This window comes from Colossoma macropomum, unplaced genomic scaffold (assembly GCF_904425465.1).
Source record: "Colossoma macropomum unplaced genomic scaffold, Colossoma_macropomum, whole genome shotgun sequence".
Taxonomy (NCBI): domain Eukaryota; kingdom Metazoa; phylum Chordata; class Actinopteri; order Characiformes; family Serrasalmidae; genus Colossoma; species Colossoma macropomum.
The window spans coordinates 262999-282998 of record NW_023494875.1 but is presented as its reverse complement, the minus strand read 5'-3'; the positions used below and the strand labels follow the sequence as shown (position 1 = coordinate 282998).

At 39.0% G+C, this 20000-nt stretch overlaps 1 protein-coding gene across 1 annotated transcript; it reads right to left on the bottom strand.

Annotated features, from left to right (window-relative positions):
- Positions 1-13273: 13273 nt before the first annotated feature.
- LOC118800379 (glycogen synthase kinase binding protein) lies at positions 13274-15141 on the bottom strand. The gene has a single exon (XM_036560587.1). The coding sequence runs from the start codon at positions 14754-14756 to the stop codon at positions 14268-14270; it is 489 nt and encodes a 162-aa protein (XP_036416480.1). The 5' UTR covers positions 14757-15141; the 3' UTR covers positions 13274-14267.
- Between the last annotated feature and the right edge of the window lie 4859 nt (positions 15142-20000).

Below are 20000 nucleotides of genomic sequence, written 5' to 3'. Positions count from 1 at the left end.
AGAACACAGTTCTACTGCTCCACAGACTAGTGCTGGGGGGGCTTTATACCCCTCTAGCTGATGCTTCGCTTTGGTTATGATGATCTTAGGCTCATGTGCAGCTGCTTCTGAGTGTCCCATTTTATTGGTGGTTCTTTGGAAACTATGGAAATTGTGCACAATTGAACGCCTGTGTCAGCAATAGGTGCAGCTTAATTAAGTAGAAGAGGTGTCTGGATACTTTTGGACATACATCTAGACAAATAGGTAAATTTGCACAAGAACAGCTGCTGAAAATCCAGCACACAGTGCTGTGCAAAAGTCAGAGACCACCTTTCATTTATTTAATTTCTAGTTAAAACAACAATTTGAGTGCAATTATTCTTTTTTTTTCCACAGAAAAAGCAGAAAACACATTTAACAGAAAATGATGTAGAATCCTCAACAACTAAATGAAATATCAGACTTTTCAGTATTTAGTGTGTCCACTCTGCCTTTATTACAGCTTCTATCTTTTCAGGAGACTTGCTTCCAGGTTTTAAAGACATCTGCATGGATATTTTTCCAACACCTCCAAAGTTCAGTCTTAGAAGTTGGTTGCATTTTCTGCTTCCCTCAATCCAAATAATCCCAAACACATTCAGTTATATTGAGGTCTGGACTCTGCAGTGGTCAGTGTACTGTTCTGAAAACATCAGCAGCTTCTTTTTCTTCCTTTTTGCCTATTTTCTTTTCTCTGTAAGAACTTCTTGACAGCTACACATCCTTTCAGACTCCTAGTGTTGAGTTGTCCTCTCACAGTGGAAGGATGGACAGAAACACCTGTGGATTTTTTCAGACCTGAAACAAGAGTGGAGCTTGATTTTCTCCTCGCTCTCAAAGATGAAAGCTTTAAATATTGTTTATCTGAAGTTGACAGTTTTCGTGGTCTACCTGTCTGTGAGGCTAAATAATTTCACTCAAAGTGAAGAATTAAAATAAAGCATGTCTGGGAAATATATTGCTTGAATTTTAAGACTTTTCCACTTGGGTAGCATGTCGTGTCTTGCAGTTTGACATTTTTCTCTTAAGCACATCACTCTCAGGGACCTTTTTTTTTTTTTAGATAATGTTCAGTCTCTCCTGTTGAACTAAAACTCAGACATGTTTAAATTATTACTCATCTTCCAATATTGCAGGGAAAAAGCTTTCATCTCAAACTTCAAACATCAGGGGGCTACGCAGCTGTCCTGAAGGAAATTATTCTCTTCTGAATAGGGTTGGGTTAAGCCCCTGATTGGGATTCAGTGGCGCACACTTTCAGAGACAGTTTTAAAAGCAAAGTCTGGGTAAAATTTGCTACATTTCACACTTTTTTACATGATATGAGCTGGAGCCTTCCCAATTCTCAAAGGAAGGTAGGCAGCAGTGTCTGGCCTTTGGACTTGAATAAGTGGAAGCAAGAAAGGCCAATTTGCAAGCATCACTTTGGACTAAATTGGTAGGCCCTCCACCCCTCACTGCTTTCAGACTATGTCTCATAATTGGCAGTTATTAGATCTTCTTGGTGTGTTAACCAGCTCTTGCACTGTGGTGACCTTCTTACATTTAAAGTAGCTTTCAGACCAGAATTAGGTCAAATTGCATCCACAAAGAAAACCCAAAATGACCCAACTTCCCCCAAACAGTAAAACTTCAGGCAGGTGTAACTAACTAAAACATGTGTGGACACAACTCTTTTTCTACTGCATTGCATTCATATTTGTGCCTATAGACAGGGTTAACATTTAACACAGCACATTGTTCAGAATAATGAGTGAAGATATGGTCAGCTTAGTACTTTAGTATCTGTCTGAGCAGGGGATTTTGCTACCTCTAACACATCCATTCACAAAAACAATATATCCACCAGGCTAGCAGGGCTTTAGTGGCGAAACATTTTCCTTCAGACAAATGAAGTTTAGCTGAGTATGCCTTTCCATGTGATCTCACGGGAACATTTAAAACCTGGACATTTCGTAGCAAGGAAACTCACCAATCTTAGCTGAAGTCTCAAGCCAATTTATGATAGGTCTGTGGTTTGTTTACTTGACTTGACACCCAGAAAATCACACCAAAGAACCCTCTCCAATCCTCTGGAGAATCCTCTCCAGAATGCAGATTTTTTTTTTATACTAGTCAGTCTTCATGTGGTTGTGTCACCTAACAACATGGAATAGGCCATTATAATCATGATTAGTGGTGGTACAGCTTTGAAGTTACCATAAATAATCACTACAGTCAAAAATAACAGCTAATTTAAGCATTTATATGTACATATATTTCATTTCAACATGTACAGTATATCTAATTTGTATTTTCATGGGGCTCTTGGCTTATGGGGGCCCCAGGCTGCTGCCTACCTTTGCCTAGTGCAAAGACCACCCCTGCTTGCATGTTTGTTAGGTATTCCACTTTCTTGATATGTTTTAATAACATTTTGAATTCCAGTTTTGGAAACTGCATGTTCCTTTGACTTTCCTCTTGCTTACGCAAGTGGTGGATTATCTTATATCAAATCTGCTTAAAAATATCTCCTTTAAAATCATATTATAATCATAATATTTATTATTTGTGTGTAATGGCTGTTTTGACTGGAAATTCAATAAATAATGAGTGATCTCTGACTTTTGTACAGTACTCCCCATCTCCATAAACACACACAATGAAAACATATGTTATTTTTTTCTGGATTTCATTAGTCTCATGAAGTGTTCGCAATAGTGAAAGCAGTTCATGTACAACTGATACATATACAGTACAACCTACTGGAAAGCATAATGCCTTAATTTGTCACAAGCTTCAATGAACGTACACATGGCAAGGTATACACTTATAATTCCCCCCTCTCTATTTTTTCAGTGTCTGCAGCCATATTAAGTATGTACGCCTCTCCAACCACAAGTGACACTAATTGGTAATCCTGTATAATGCTTCGTATGAGGCCGTACAGCTGACTTTAAAATATCTGCCAAAACTGCTGCGGTGAGTCACAGGGTCTCTAATGTTCAATGGATTCACAAGACTGAATGGCAGTGGATCTCCTTGCCAGCAAAAGACAAATGCAAGAGAGAGGAGAGTAAAATTGCAGAGAGATATGTGGAAATCAACTGCACACGTGTTTTTCCCTTGGGAGTGCAGCTTCTGAGAGCTCCTTCCAGATCCGCACTGAGCTGAGTTAACTTTGAGGCCGATGTTCCTCCTGATTATTCACAGCCTGAAGTTCTTTGAACACCTTGCCAAAACTTTGCAGACACTCTGCTCTCTCTCTGCTGTCAATAGCAGGTCCCAGTAAAGCAGGCCAGACAGTGAGCACTGTGGATAATTAGCAAGTCTCTAATGTGTTTGTGTGGAGCTGGAGTGCCACAGCTGGACCCATATACTACAATGAAATATTAATAGACTCTGGAAGCTATTCTCTCTGCGTCTATGGGTTTGTTGTTCGCTCTTTGGGTTTTATTGTTCTCATGTTGAATTTGGTGATGAGTCTAATTAGCTTGTCTTTTAGCACCACATTAGCACACTGGATTACTCTTGTTGGTCCCTGTGGCTCACAGGTGTGCCTTCGAGTGGCCTTGAAGATTAGCTATCTGATCAGAGCGAGAGACGACACACAATGGGCGCTAATTAGACACAGTTAACCGTGCGTGTGGTCTGAGTGAGGCCAGCGCTTATGCAACTACATTCCACTTATAAATCACATCTTTCAGTTCAGTGCAAAATATCTCAGAGTAGGATGTGAGTAGTAGGTAACATAAATAGATCTCAGTAAAAAAGGCAACACTAAAATGATCTCATCTCTGACCTTTTATGATACAAATATGAAGCTGTGAACTGTAAAGGCAGAAAGGGCAAATGAATGAATGTTAGCAGGCTGCAGCTTTAAGGCAAAAGCAAGCAACAAGCTCCTCTAAAGACTGAGCACAGTTAGCAGGGAAAAACAGCCTGATCTTAAAGGAGCATTCTGGCCTAAAACTAGAGTTTAATATGTTTTTTGTAGCGTTATGCAGTATTCTGTAGTGCAGTGGTTCTCAAACCAGTCTTCAGAACTCCCAGATGGTCCAGATTTTGGCTCCAATCCAATTCACAACAGCAATGGAGCAAAATGTGGACTGTATGGAGGGCTGTGAGGGCTGGTATTAAAAACCACTGCTGTAGCGCAGCGTGGTATCCCTCAGCCTCAACAGAATTCACGATTTTATATTAGTTTGTCAGTGTTCTCTCACTACAGTTCCCAGCAATGTGTACGCAATATGAATGCAAATATAGCACACAACCATTGGGAATGCCTGTGATGTCAACCAATCCTAGCCGCTGATCTGTGGGCTCATAAATACAAGCAAGCTAGCATTTTAGCAGCTCTATTCTCTCCATTGCAGTGATGATTTGCAACATATTTATATTTATTTTCTTTGCAGGTTAAAATCTTTTAGGGCTAATAATCAGATTTTATTTTAGTTTCATGCTAATCCAGTAATCCAGAGTGTGATGCAATACTGTGTGACAGCATTATATAGTTGTCTTTTGGTGAAATTATAGACAAGATCGCTTAGACTGATAGAAATTTGTCCCAAGATTTATGTCAATCTTTGGAGGATGGTTTTACAAGACAGAAGCTCAATGATTGTGGGTGAAGCAGCAAAACAATGACCTCGAATGACCAATGACAATACCAATGACAGCGACCTTAATTTGTATGAGTAGCATTACTTTATAATAGGTTTATTTTCAGGGTCCCCCCAGAATATAGATTTTGAGACATTTAGGGGGGTCAAAGAGGTTAATTAGGGGGCCCTGGATGCCCCAGAACCCCCTGTATTTTGTTGCACCATGGATCTATCACATTTGGTATATGGTAAATACAACATTTTGCCTTCAAATACACATTTTAGAGTACCAAAATCAAGACTTAAAAGCCTAGGATCAGAAACTCATTTATCCCTCAGTCATTTGTGATACTTAATCAAAAGAGCACACTGTTTAGATAAGTACACAGCATATACATATTGTATATTATTAGGGGTAGTAGGGAGCACTGTGGAATTGTAGTGGTTTGTTGTAAGATGTGTTATGTGACTCTCTGATTGTCTGTGAAAGCCCCCCACCATGGTGCCACTGTGATGCAAGACAATTTTCAAAGAAATCTGACAATAAAGTGTACTGTATCGTATCATATTGTATGATTTGATGACCACAGTTACACAGCTGCAGAATATATATTTAGCTTCCTATCAGTAACATTAGCTACCTGTCTTCCTTCTGCATTCACCAGCTATCTAAAAAATAAATAAAGAAAACAGCACAGCCCTAAAAATCCACCCAAATCAGTTCCTGCCTTCTTCAAAGTACATCAACAGAAGGGGGTTTAGTGTTTAAACCAGAAAATCTCACTCTAGAGACTACAGTGGCAGCACAGTTAGATATGAGCAAGCATGCTTACAATGGCGGTACGTTCAGTTCCTGTTTAATTTTGTGCTGAATATTGATCAGAACATGGTCCACCACAATTGTAGTATATTTCAATCTTTTTAATGTATATGGAGGACATCTTTTGTCTTTCTTTACATGTGAGTACAGTCTTCTTGTTTCACACTCAAACCAAAATAGAGCCTCTTGCATTCTAGTATCCATCTGTCTACACTTCAGAATGAAGGGGGCGTACTGCATGACCAGCAATTCATCCTCAGAACAAAGTATCAGACGGAAAGACAGCATCTCCTGCAGAAGCATAACGTCAGCTCCATTCCTTCAGCGTGTATTCCAAACTTCTATTTTTATCGTCATTATTTTGTGATTTAGGTCAGAATGTAGGACAGGTTTAAAAAAAACATTGCACTTACGTAAGACTCGTGTATAAAATTATTGCGACTTACTTGTTTGTGACATTTAAAGGAACAGCCTTTGGCACCTCGGAATATGGGGGATGTGTGAAAAAGTTTACCACTCCTACTCCTACTGGAGCTCCAGGCTACAAAACTTCAACAGAAGCAGGAGATTTACAACATCAGAAACAAATCACTTGAACATACAGTAGATTTATATAGTTGGTTTGCAGAGAAGCGGAAGTACTGCAAAATGTTCCAATTCACGCAAGTGCTACCCACATATATGCCATGTGTCCAAAAGTTTGTAGACACCTGCTCATGCATTAGTTCTTCTGAAATCAAGGGAATCTATAGCAGATCTTCCATGCACTACCTAATCTTGTCTATCTATCTATCTACACTAAATTTGTAGGACACCTGTTTATTCAACGTTTCTTCTGAAATCTAGGGTATTAATCAAACGTTTGTTCCTTTTTGCTGCAGTAACAGTCTCTACTCTTCTGAGAAGACTTTGCACTAGATGTTGGAACATTGCTGTGAAGATTTGATTGCATTCATCCACAAGAGCATTAGTGATATTGGATGATTAGGATCACAAACTCCACTCCTACTCATCCCAGAGGTACTGAATAGAGCTCCATCACTCCAGAAAACACAGTTTCATTGCTCCCTAGGCTTATTCTAGGCTTATGTGCTGCTTCCCCAGAGTGTCCCATTCCATTAGCAAAGCCTTTCTGTTGAGATTATACAAGCTGTGTGCACAGTTGAACACCTGTGTCAGCAATGGGTGCAGCTTAAAGTAGCCAAATTCATTAAGTACAAGGGGTGTCTGGAGACTGTTGAACAAATTATGTAGATAGGTAGTTGTAGCCTATTGGTAATGAGAGTTAAATTATGATAATTCAAATAGATCTGTGGGCAAACTCACTGATTCCACACCCAGGGTTTTTCACTCTATCTCCTTTAAAGAACACTTCATACATATTAAGGAATATGCCATTGTATTTGTCTAGTGCATTTAAACGCAGCTTTCTTTATCTCCCGGAACAAATCTGTCATGCTGTTAGGCCTAAGCCTATTGTGATGCTAACTGATGCGTCTTGCAATGCAATTCATTCAAGTTAAAACAGTTTAAGACCAGATTTTCTGTATGAATTTGCTGCATTCCTTAGAGTGCAATATAATGTTGTGATATCATATGTTCTAAATGAAGGGCACTTATATAAGTATCCAGGTGCTCTGTAGTGTCACGCTTAGAAAAGGGACAAAACCACATTCAGCCCATCGATACTTTTAGGCATTTAAATTGTACTAGATGTTTAAATGGTCGTTTAAAAGAATTGTTTGAGGAAAAATGTACACAACTTTTCACTTAGCCCTTCAGCCATATATATGATAAGTGTCCAGATTTTGCTTTTTTAGTTTTAAACTGGAGCTTTGAGGTTAACACTGCTAATAAACCTTGTGGCTGGGCCCAGTGATTAGCTAGACAATGAATTTTTGTTATTGTTTATAGTTCACAGTAAGTTATACTGTAGCTTAAACTGCATAGACATATCTATGTGGCCTTAATGAACATGTGGAAGTGAGTTGAATGAGTTGAGAGAAGTTTTGGGGATGTATTTACAGAAATAATGTGGGTGACCATTGTTAGTGTTTGTTAGCAACATTAGGCCAGTGGCCCCAAAGCAACATTTCGACACCAAACATGTCTTGGCTGATCAACTTTATCTGGGATAAGTGGAAAATTAATTAAGCATAAATTTTATTTCTCCCCGAGCTATTCTTTAAAACTTAATCTTTCTCCAGGCACCCCAGTGGTCATTCCGCTGGTAGAATGGAAATCACCTCAGATATTTTTAATTAGTATAATCAATTTCTCCCATAACTACTATCAGATTAACTGGGATACTGTGAGCTCCCTATATGTGAAAGGCTGGTACTGTGTTGAGCTGCTAGTGAGCAATGAGGGATGAAAGGGGAGGAGTGACAACACGACTGCAGCCTTCTTCGTTTTAAAAAATCATGTACAACAACCATAATGAAAAAATAGCTTTTAAACACAAAAAACTCTTTTATGTATGTTGCTCACCAACGAATATGAAAATCCAGGATCCACATTTTCATTGAAACACATTCATCACTGTTGAAGGAAAAAATGCAAAAACCTAGGAACCTCCACAACAGGTAGCCTTTCATAGCTACTGCCAAAAGGGGTTGACATAGGTGTTCAGAAGCTGATGCCTTTCATTTGCATTCTAACAACCCAACCAAATTTGAAGACACTAAGGAAGAAAACATGAGATGCTGACAAAGCTTAGTTGCCCAAAACAGAATCAAGGAATCAAGACAAGACACCAGCATTTAAAGATTGGTGTGGTACTTCGAGTGGAGAGCATGTAAGTAAAATCTAATAGTGAAAGGAAATGCAACTCTGGGAATGTGTGAGCTGGTACGCATTCTAGCAGTTCCTACAGTCAGTGCTAATTTAGGTAAGGTGCTGTTTTTCCTCAGCACTGAATATCTCGCTCAGTACTGCACGCCAAAATGCTCATAGAGTTCAGTGCAGTTAAAGCTGAGTTCACACTGTTTGTGCTTGCGCCCACAGACCATTTCCCATCAGAACATGGGGGTGGACTGTTATGCTACACTGCCCTCTGCTGGACCAATAAACTTAATGCCTTCAGAAAGAAAGTCAAAATTACTGTAGTCTTTTTCAACATTTCTGCATTGTTCAATTGTTAAGATTTAAAAAAAAAGTCACTCAGGATAGTTTGATGTAAACTGCACTACAGGCTTTCTGAGATATTTCACGGACAAGGTGATACAAACCAGGCCTGTGAAGTGTTTAATGCCTCTAAAAGCTCCCTCAAAGAGGTTCCTCATGACATAAAAATACACTGCCTGGTGACTGAGGTTTGGTCCACAATAGTTTTGAGAGAAGCTTTTGGCCTAAATATGTCTTTAAATAATACACTCATGACAGAGAGGTACATAGAGGGTGATGTAAAGTATAAGTTTACCATCACCAACACTACACATAAAAACCCAGTAGACACATGTATGTTTACTGGTCATTTTAGGTAGAAAATAAAATGGCTGCCTTTGCGCAGCGGACCTTATGGCCCAGGGTTCCCATCACTACTACTGAGCCCGCATGCAATTTCACAAAGCGCAATTTGCCGTGCTTAAACTGGATTACTTAAACCCAACATGAAGACTACCCAATAAGAATGTCCCTTAGCTCTCCTGTAATTGGACAGGCTTGATTTTAGGCTCAAGTTATCTGGCTAACTGAGAAATCTGCTTTGTGAAATGTCCCCTCTGTTTTAACTATTCAACACAAAGTTCTTCATTGAAAACCCTTTTCATTCTGGCACAAGGTTTAGTCTCTTTCAGAGTAATAGATTCTGAGACACTTATCCAATTCACCGATGAAGCCCAGAGACATCCTGTAGGACACAGCACAGTTTTGGGCTAAATCTGAATATACTTGATAAATAACCTGTTAATGTCTATATCTGAAATTTTAAAAGTGGTCCATATGTTCTCTAAGCGTGACCGAGGGCAAATCTGAAGACCACACCTTGTGGTTAAAATTGAATTTTTAATAATATATCATATTAAATTCAGTCTTTCAGTCACATGTACCTGCTGATTTTTGCTAAAGAAACAGAAAAACAAAATTTGATTGTGAATAAAAGTGTGAAAATTACATGTAATACAAATAAAATCACATTTTCATCCAAGTGTAACTACATTTGTATGCAAAAGTTAAATTACATGTTTGGTTGATTTTCTAAGTGAAAGTAAGTTAACATGTCCTCTATGGGGGATAGACTTAAATATCACATTTTTTCTGCAACTCTTTCTGCACAATTTCTACTTTTTGCTGTGTTTAACATACACAGATCAGCCATAACATTAAAACCACCTCCTTGTAACTACACTCATTGTTCATTTTATCAGCTCCAATTACCATATAGCTGCACTTTGTAGTTCTACAATTACAGACTGTAGTTCATCTGTTTCTCTGCATACTTTGTTAGCCCCCTTTCACTCTGTTCTACAATGGTCAGGACCTCCACAGGACCACCACAGAACACGTATTATTTTCGGTGGTGGATCATTCTCAGCACTACAGTGACACTGACATGCTGGTATGAGTGGATCAGACACATCACTAGCTAGATAGCTCATCTGTTGCTGCACAGTTTACTCATCCTAGTCCTTCATCAGTGGTCACAGGACGCTGTTGGCTGGATATTTTTAGTTGGTGGACTATTCTCAGTCCAGCAGTGACACTGAGGTGTTTATAAACTCCAGCAGCACTGCTGTGTCTGATCCACTCAGACCAGCGCAACACACACTAACACACCACCACCACATCAGTGTCACTGCAGTGCTGAGAATGATCAACTACCCAAATAATACTTGCTCTGTGAGGGTCCTTTGGGGGTCCTGATCATTAAAGAACAGGGTAAAAGGGGGCTGACGAAGTATGCAGAGAAACAGATGGACTACTTCTTCTTAGAGTAGGAGTGCTGATCTAGGATCAGATTCCTCTTCTATTTACAATACCTTTACTGACAGAAGCAGTTCCTAGATCAGCCCTCTTAATCTGAGAAGCTTCATAAATACAGGCTCAGATCCAGGTAACCAAGGCCTGTAAGAGCTTCTGAACATTAGAGCTAGGTGTACTGGAGAGTATTGGGACTCTTGGAACACTTGGGCACCCCTGTTTTAGACCAACCAGAATGTTCTATGACATTATTTCCTTATCATACTATATTCAGTTGTTAGACATGAATGTGTTAATGAGAACAAATAAGGAAGGATATTCCAGAACCATTTGTCACGTTACCTCACTTTCATGAATGCTGATCTAAGATCTGTTCCAGTAAAGCCACAGTACATCTGATCCTAGATCAGCACTCCTACTCTGAGAAGCTTTGTGAATATAGGCCTAGACCTAATCTGTAAGCCTACATTCATTTAACTCTTTACTGCACAGCATGGCATAACATGATGTAAGGTCTTGGCAAGGTGGTATTGATGTGTGATGCTGCTCATATTTGCTTTAGGTAAACATTCAAAAAATAACACAGTAAATCACTGCCTGATTAACCAACTTCATTGAGAAAACAAAGAACTGAATTATGGGCCTTATGGCTCCAATTGCTTCATTGTACAATAATAAAACGCTGTGCAATTTTCAGTTATGTGGCTGATAAAGCGTTTAATAAAGGTGTAACAATTTCAGTGTTCATTTTTTTTAATGAACACTTAAAAGTGTTGAAAATTTTAAAACTACAGCTGATACTCCCCTCAGTCTCATCTGAGGGTCTGACGTCTTTCGTGGAAACCATAAACAATGAAAAAATTGGAATAGTGACACAGTTAATGGTTAGTGACGTCATAAATGTTGCACATATTTTCATTCCATTTCAAGGAGCTGAAGAAGAAGACATGCTATATATGAGGCAGGTCAGGTTCTGATATTGTTTATATGCTGAGGTGGAAAATGCTTCAGTATTATTCTGGAAGATTTGTACTTTACTCCACTGTTATTGAAATTGAGAACTCTATTATATTAAAACGAGAGGAAAACATGTTTTACCCCTTACATTTTCACTGAGACCTTCAAATGACTTAAATCTTGCAGATCAGGTTATTTTTCACGTTGAGTTCCAGCACAATTATTTATTTGGATTTATGAACTCCAAACTCATATCAGTATAAAGTGAAAGTGTCGGTTTGTCTTTGGGCACGTGTTAAAATGCAAAAGTTTCACATTTAACAGAGTACAATTTTGACCTCTATTTTTACAAAAGGGGAACTCCACCAATTTTTCAAAATTTCTATTTAATGGGTAAGAAGTAAAACAACATCATTCAGAGTGGCTTGGTGTAAAATGCTCTATTCTCGAGAGACTTACAGAGTCAAAAATTGTTGTACAGTAGTTTTGTGATAAAAGATTGGCTTAAAACATCTTGTTTATCCATATATTTGAACACATTCATGGTAGAGGTGTACATGTAGGGTGTTGTACGTCAAAATAATCCCCAAAGAAAATGCTTTTTTTCAGGTTTTCCACTATTTTACCATCTTCAACATCAAATGTAAAAACTCAAAAGATACTGTTCTGCCCAAGGACATGCTACTTTGAAATCTTGACTTTCATTTCTTCATAAAAACAAACTGTGTAGTATATAATTATATAATGATCTGTAAAATCAAGACAACTTTAATAAATAATATTGAAAATTAAACCAGCTTTTGCCCTCTGAATCGAAAATCATATAAAGTCTTAAAATATCATAATACCAGTAAACTCCAGGTGTGTAAAGACTTCAGCAGTTCCTCCATTTTACAACAGTGATCAGTTGTGTACTATCAATAGGCTGATCAGCTGTGGGTAAAAGCAGAACATAGGAAGCAACTGAACTAGCCATAAATGTGGGCACTTCTGCACAATGAGCTTTTGAAAGTATTGTAAACACTTGTGAAGAACAGCAGTTAGTTTTTTTTTCCACCTTTAACATGTATTGGCTAATAGTGTGACACATTCTTAACATAACCAAGAAGCATTCAGGTTACATAGGCTTCATGTTGATCGTGTGGTAGCTGTTTCTTCTAAAAGAAACCCACCCTAACAAGATCTCTCTCTTATCTTCAAAGGCGTTATTTTACGGATATGCTTTGCATGTTCATTTTTCAGATCACAGGATCTGCCAAGCAAGGCTTGAAGAAATTCATTTACTTGTTTATCTTTCAGGCCTACACATAAAACTTTCTACAGATAGGCTGAAGATAAGTGAATATGTGCTGATCTGCATTATTCGAACCCCACACCCACTCCAAACTGGTGAAAACACTCATATCTTAAACACACACACACACACACACACACACTTTCTTAAAGAATGATGTCTTTTAAAGGGACCAAGGGTCAAGGTCTACAAAGCAATAGCCATATCAGTTTTTATTTACTACCCAAAACAACAGGGAACCTACATGTCTTCTTAGTTTTATATATAGTGCTGATAATGGTAAGAGTGTAGTAAATTGTTTAAAAGAAAAAGGGTTTTGGGGCCAAAACGTTCTCAAACCTATCATGAAAAAAAGATTAAATAATAACAGGCAACATATTAATAACAGTTTCATAGATTGCTGTAAGTCAGCTTTTGGAGGCATTAAATACTTCGGACGTTTGGTTCCTATCACCGCCACTGTAAACAATTCTGATCCGGTAATTTTCTCTATAATAGCCAATTTCACATCCAACCACCCTGAATGACTTTGTTTACATCTTAAATGATTTAGGTATGCAAAAATATTTGACAAATTGGTGAAATTACCCTTTAACTTAGCAACGTAAGTCGATTAAAAGAAAGACACGTGAATCACTTAGCGTTAGTGAGAAAATCGTACAATAGAGACTCAAAAAGGCAAATGGAAAAAGACACCGTGTTTATTGTAGACACCAAACTGCCTGAAAAAAATCAGGACTGTTTAAAAAATACTTCGTTACGAAGCATACAAACAGTGTACAGAGTGAAAGCAGAGAAACAAGCGAACTCCACGCAGGAATCCTAAAAGCACCAGTGTCTCTGTTGTGATTGATTGATAGTCTCCACGTCTCTCCCATTCAGATAGCAAACGCTGGGCTTAAGCTCAAAAATGCCCAAGTACCGGGCTTATACTCAAAAATGCCCATGTAGTCCATATATTTCCTACAATGAAACTCGCTGGAGAAAAAAAAGTCCACGTGATGTGTAAAAAAGGCCCTCTGGAGTCCAAAAAAGTCAACAAACAGTGAAAGGGGGCATCTCACTGTTCAGACTGAGCATAAACAAAATGTTGGCGAGTCCCAGCTGATGGCCCATCGCCATAATGAGGCATCGAGCTTTCATGTTGTACACTCGGCTAACGAGGGCACACAGCGCCAAACCTCTGATTTGCTACTCGAACGAGGTACACCATACGTTTGGTAACTTAGGTCATCAGCTTGCTAGACAGTAACACGGTTACAAAAACACAAATGAACACACAGTGTGTGTGTGGAGTTGAAGACAAACAGTCTGTCTTTCACATTTCATTCAGAGAGGAGACGTTGGTCACAGCTAACGTTAGTATGACTGTTTGCAGTGACCCAGAATTTCAAACAAAAACACGAGTAACCAAAGGCCGAGATTCAGGTCCATTTTCTACCCGACACCATACAAAACATTATGTTTTTAGTAAAGTTCATTTTTACAAACCTCCAGAAAACATCAACGTATGACTATAAGTCGTGTTAGCTGGTTAACTCGCTAAGCTAGCTAGCCATCTAGCCAGCTAACGACGTTTACACCCCCACATGTATAATAATCACCTAGCCAGCTCAAACCAACACGCCAGTGAAGAGAGTGAAAAGCCCGTGCTGCGTTTTCAAAGGCAATCTCAGTCTATTTGTTTGGCGAAATCGTGTTCCGACTCCGAGGAGAACTGAAGTCGTCGGACTGCTTCTTTAATCAGATTTCCAGACAATATCAGTTCTTGGAGCAGTTGATGGGGGTCGTCCTCGCCACTCGTAACATCGATTCCTTTTCGGTTCCACGTTTTAAAATGGTCCCACTCCTGATCGCTGGATCCCGGTATGTTGTACGGGCTTGCTCGGCTCCGTAAATTTCTGCTCCGGAGGCGGATACAGCAGCCGTTTCGCCTCGGGTTGCCCGTACTGCCACTGCTCTGCTTGGAGCTGCTGTGGCCGCCGCCGCTGTTGCTGCTGCTGCTGTTGGCGAGACCGTGCAGACACGACATCGTCTGGCTGGCGCTATTGTTGTGAAGCTGTAAAGCTTCGCCGATTTTTGTCACAAGAGCGTCCACCTCTTTAGAATCCACCGTGACGGACTGCTCCAGAAAGATGTAGTTCTCCTTTCGGCAAGGCATTTTGGCGTGTTTATCTCTAGTCTGGACGCTGGTTTTTCGAACCAAATGAATGGCAGCGCAAATTGCCGGCGTCCACGTTCACCACGCTGCCCGACAGAAAGCAGCTCCGGTCGTTGGTTTGTAAACAATGGGTGACGCAGCAGGCGGAATGTACCATCTGACTGGGAGACAGGAGCGCGTTGTGCGATTTCGAAATCATATAACTAACGCCCGCGGTGCTTAAAATACAACACGTCCCACTACGTTTTCACTTTATGACTGTTTAGGTGCTGGACCTAGCACGATGTGTTTCTCGTTAAATTCCCGTCAGTTGTTGATATTCCAGAACCCCCACTTTACCTCCATTACAGACCCCCACGTCTTCAAACCAAACAGCATTACATAAGAGCAACTGCAGGCTATAGGAACACTGTAGACAATGTGGAGGGTTAAGGGCTTCGCATTCCGCCATGCTGGTTTGAAATGGTTTGAGCTACTGTTACGAGCTTGACACCGTAACAGTAGAAGAGCCCTTTTTGGTGCTGTATACAACTATATATAACCATTTTCAAAAAGGATCTATATAGAACCATATACAATACATTCTCAGTCAATCTGAAGAACCATTTAAGCATACAAATGACTATATATAAAACTTATGGTTCTAAGCAGAACCATTGCCTTCACTGAAGGACCCTTGAAAAAACATCTGTTTTTAAGTGTGTACTTAATTTCTCATCTCGGCAAGCGCAAATAAAACTGACCTGTAAGCAAAAAGTCAATGACCTATGACTTTATTTTGTCTGCTTGAACACCTTATGTACTAGAATGGGGCTACGGTCCATATTTTAACTTAATAAATCCAAAGGCATAAATAAAGAGTTGCATATTCCAGGATCTAATGGGCACCAGTGCAAAATAAGTAACCTGGCCCCTCATACCGATATTAAATTCAATTAATGAAACAAATACAATGTTATTTGCTTGGTTACTCACTACTATTATGTCTTAAACATGTTAATGTTTCCAAGGCATGCCACTCCACCCACTAGCATCTAATGTTAACCTCATTAAAATAATGAATAGATCATACTGCAGGTGGTGAAAGATTCTGTTTGAACACAGTTACCATGGATGCATTATGAACACGAGGCAGATAAATGGACATGTTTTCTGTGTAGCATTGATAGAAGCTAACTAATGAGGTATGTTGGATCTTTCTGTACGTCTTGTGTACAGTTGGGTCAGTATCTATATAAGGGACCCAATAAAGATTTTAGCGGCATGCAGCTTTGTGCCATGGGCCCCAGTGCGATCGCACCCCCCTGCTCCCTCAGTAGTTACGCAACAGAGCAGGACATATTTCAAGAGATGAGTCTGGTGTAAAGACTCTTGCCATTTTCTAAATGCTACAAATATTTTCATTATCTTTAACTTAATTATATCAGAACCTATTTAGGATGTGTTCAAGCTCATATTGAAGCTTAAACTGAAGCATGTTTTTGGCTTCTTAAGCTTGTAAACCATTTAGTGCAGTTTCTGCTACACTTGCTACCACTTTTACCACTTCCTCTTCCAGTTAGAAGAAAAAGGCTTGGTTCTCAGAGACGTTAGCGGAACCCAGACACTATCAGAACCCACTTTCTATTTTACTCCATTTCCTCTGACTTGTGGTCGTACGTTGTTTGTTTTTGATGGCATTCAATTTGGTTCATTTAAACATAAGACTTTAAGGGGCTTTAAGTAATTTAAAGCCATTTAATCAAGTTTGCATATAATTAGCCATGTTTTTACCTCATTTAATTGTGCTATTCCGTTCCAATCCTCACACGTGCATTCCAAATTATCATGTAGACTACTATCAAAGAAGAGGGTGTAGTCAATCAAAAGATTAATGTCTTATATGACATTTCTGATTGACATTATGAATAAATGTGTTGACAGTTTGTGGACATTGAAAGAACACACTCATGTATCGCTTTACTGAGCTTAATGGTTTAGAGTTAGCATTAGCTAGCACCAGTCTCAGCTAAGGATTACATGATGCACTGTCATTAGATGTAAGAGAGAGGATGGATGAGGAAGTGAAGCCTCCTGGGTGTTAAATAGACAGCTATTCAGCTATAATGTAACTTATGTAACATTCCAGATATTCTAGATATTCCTGTTTTTTACTGCCCTGCAAGTAACATTACATGAGGAAGTGTAGCATTAACAGAATAATGGCTCAATTGATTCTTTTTGTTTACAGCGAGGACAAAAAGAGTAGGAAATTGCACACAGCCACAGGGAGAGCTGCGAAGAGCACAGGCTCAGACATTAAGTGCGATGTGGAAGGAGCCGCCAAGCAACTGCTGGTGTGCCGTTGCTCCGTGTTTTAGTCATCAGCGTGCCCATGGGGGTTCTGCTTCTCAGTACTATCCTTCTTGAAAAACAACTGCTCTCTGTATGGTTACTCAGGCCATCCTCTCTCATTTAGCCCTCTTCACTCACTGTGGGTGTACAGACTCACTGGAATTGTCTGGGCCGCTACATCTGTCATACTAAGATTAGATCTGAATTGGCTCACAATACAAATGAACCCAAAGCTCTCCATGATGTCAGCTGCCAAAGTTTCACTCGGAGTTTTATTATCTTTTTTTAGTGTTCCAGTTTAGATAAATGTTCTATGTCCATTCAATGTAACGGAAAGGAGTCATTGCCGTGTTTCTCTATGACATGGCTTACGGTATTTGGGTGATCCCATGATTGGCGTGCCATTTTGCCCTTGAAATTTCATAAAAGAAATTTCACTTTACCAGTAATGAACATAAATGGACAAACCCATCTCAGTAATATCTACATTTTTTTCACAGGGTTTCTTTGCTGACAGTGGCTTAAATGAGTAACAGAATCTAAAGTGACAGGTTGAGTTTTTCTTTAGTTACTGACTTAGTAAATACACCAAATGTGATTATATGCTAATGTAATAAGGACATTAAGGACATTGTAATGATTTAGAGCTACACTATCTTAGCTACACTATTTTTGAACTACACCATATAAGATTTGGGGATTTGGAGACCTCTCTGGTGGAAATGTGTAATTGCATGCAACATGCGGAAGAACATTTTGTAACTATTGTCATCGTATCTTCATTAGTATGATTTTCATTTTGCGTTTGAGACTTAAACATCAAGGCAGATTTTCTTTTTGAGCCTGTAAAGACGTATGACGTGATCAGCAAAATTCTAGCTACTGACTCTTAAATAATTATTTCAGGCTTTACAGGTCGACTCGCAGCAGAGCATGGACACCATGTCTTTTTACTCAGCAATACTACGTCTTTCAGGATTAATGAAAAGTCTTATATAAGGTTGTTTAAAATATATATTTTCTAAAATGAATACATTATTTTCTATCTAGCATTTGAGTAACAGAACTGTACTTTTAAAGTGACTGTGTCAGTCAGTATCACAATGCATTTGAAGGACAAATTCTTATGATTTTCAGGATATTTGGATGATGAAACTTCCTGCTGAGCATGTGATATTTCATAGGAGTGAATGTGTTACATAACTTGAGGCTTGAGTCAAATGTTGAGGTACACATAGAAAATGTACAATTTTCATAACCCTGTAATTGCAGTTCTGTAAGTGTAGTTTCTAGTGGGCTGGAACAGTCAACAATACTGTTTTCTAAGCTCTGTATATAGTTTATATAAATGTTTTAAGTTATTTATATGAAATGTGCACATAGGTTGTGGTTGTTTACAATGTATTTTACATTTGCATATTCTTTATATACATATTTGTGAATGTAATATCTGTAGGACACAATTGGCACCCCAGTTGTCTTTACTGCAGCTTTGTCTAAATGGGCAGGCGTTATGGTTCTAGCTGAGAAACACTCAACAGACACACCACTGTGGTCTAGTCTGCACAGACCTGCCTAATCTTTTGTACACATTATGTAATGCTATCATAAAGCAGACCTGCTGTGGAACTGCATGTTCTTTTCAGGCAATCTGGCCCTATTCTGATATCTGTTTTAGGGTGTGCTGATGTTCGTTAAATGTGCAGAAACAAAAACCGTGAAAGTGTCTCAGGTATGTGGAACAGTGTGGTAACATGCTATTATTTGGTATGTGTTGTGTTTATGTGACTTGTGAGCCCTCCATGTGTGTTCTTACAGGGTGGAGCAGATAAGTAGATAAAAAGAGAACTTCTCTTAGATAAAAAGTAGGCTTGTCTAAGACTAGGCTCTACTTTCTCATGAAAGCTCTAACACTGAGCAGCATGTTGTGCCAAGGATTTCTCTGTGATTTAGAGGGTACACAAACCAAATCTTTGCCAAGTAACCTAGGAAATAATCCATCAGCAACTAAAGAGTGTAAACAATGGGAAGCCTGTCACTTCCTTGAAGCCAAATTGCTGGCCTGTCCCTTTAATGCACCTAGCTATAAGAAAGAAGCACACTTCCCTTTACTATTCTGTCACAGTGCCAGGTGTAGGCTATTTCAGAACAAAACAAGTCATTATGAGTAATGCACTACATATGCCTGGCCAGGCAACGGTAGTGGAAAGAATTCTGAGAAACTGAACTCAGAATTGCTGCCAGTGCAGAGAGAGATCTATTTGAGTGGAAGAAAGTATGCTCCTTCAAGGAACCTCCTGAGTAAAAGAAAAGAAATAATCTTTAAATGACTCAGTTTTCCTGGACAATTGCACTTAGTGATAAATCTGGGAATAGACGCTACAAACGTCTAACAAACTATGGTGAAACAGTGAACTGATTTTGGCAATTGGATCGGGTGATTTTTACTCCAAACCCATAAAAATCCATGATCAGTACACTCCTAGAAACAAAGATATCAAAAGTAAAACACTTCATCCAAAATCTGCTTGTGCAGTATTTATACAGTACTGTGCAAAAGTCATAGTCCACCCTTTTCCAGTCAAAAAAGCCATTAACCCCTGAAATGGCCAGGGTCCACCAGCAGGCCCCAAGTTTTATTACACACTCCTATAACCTAAGAATAGCTCAGCCAGTTTGCACTGAAGTCCCTGTAGTTACTGAAAAAAAGCCTTAGTATGTAATAAGCTTGAGATTTTAAGTGGTGAAGTACGAGTGCTTTATTATTCAGAAGATATTTCTGATCAGATTAGATATAACATAAACAACTGTCAGTGGTGGTAGGTAACGAAGTACAAGTACTTCACAGACCATTCAGGTTTTAATGATCTATTTGTCTCTTTTATCTCTGTACCTACTTATTTATGTATC

Coding starts and splice junctions, on each gene's coding strand:
- LOC118800379 (XM_036560587.1), bottom strand. CDS start 14,756: ATGCCTTGCCGAAAGGAGAACTACATCTTTCTGGAGCAGTCCGTCACG.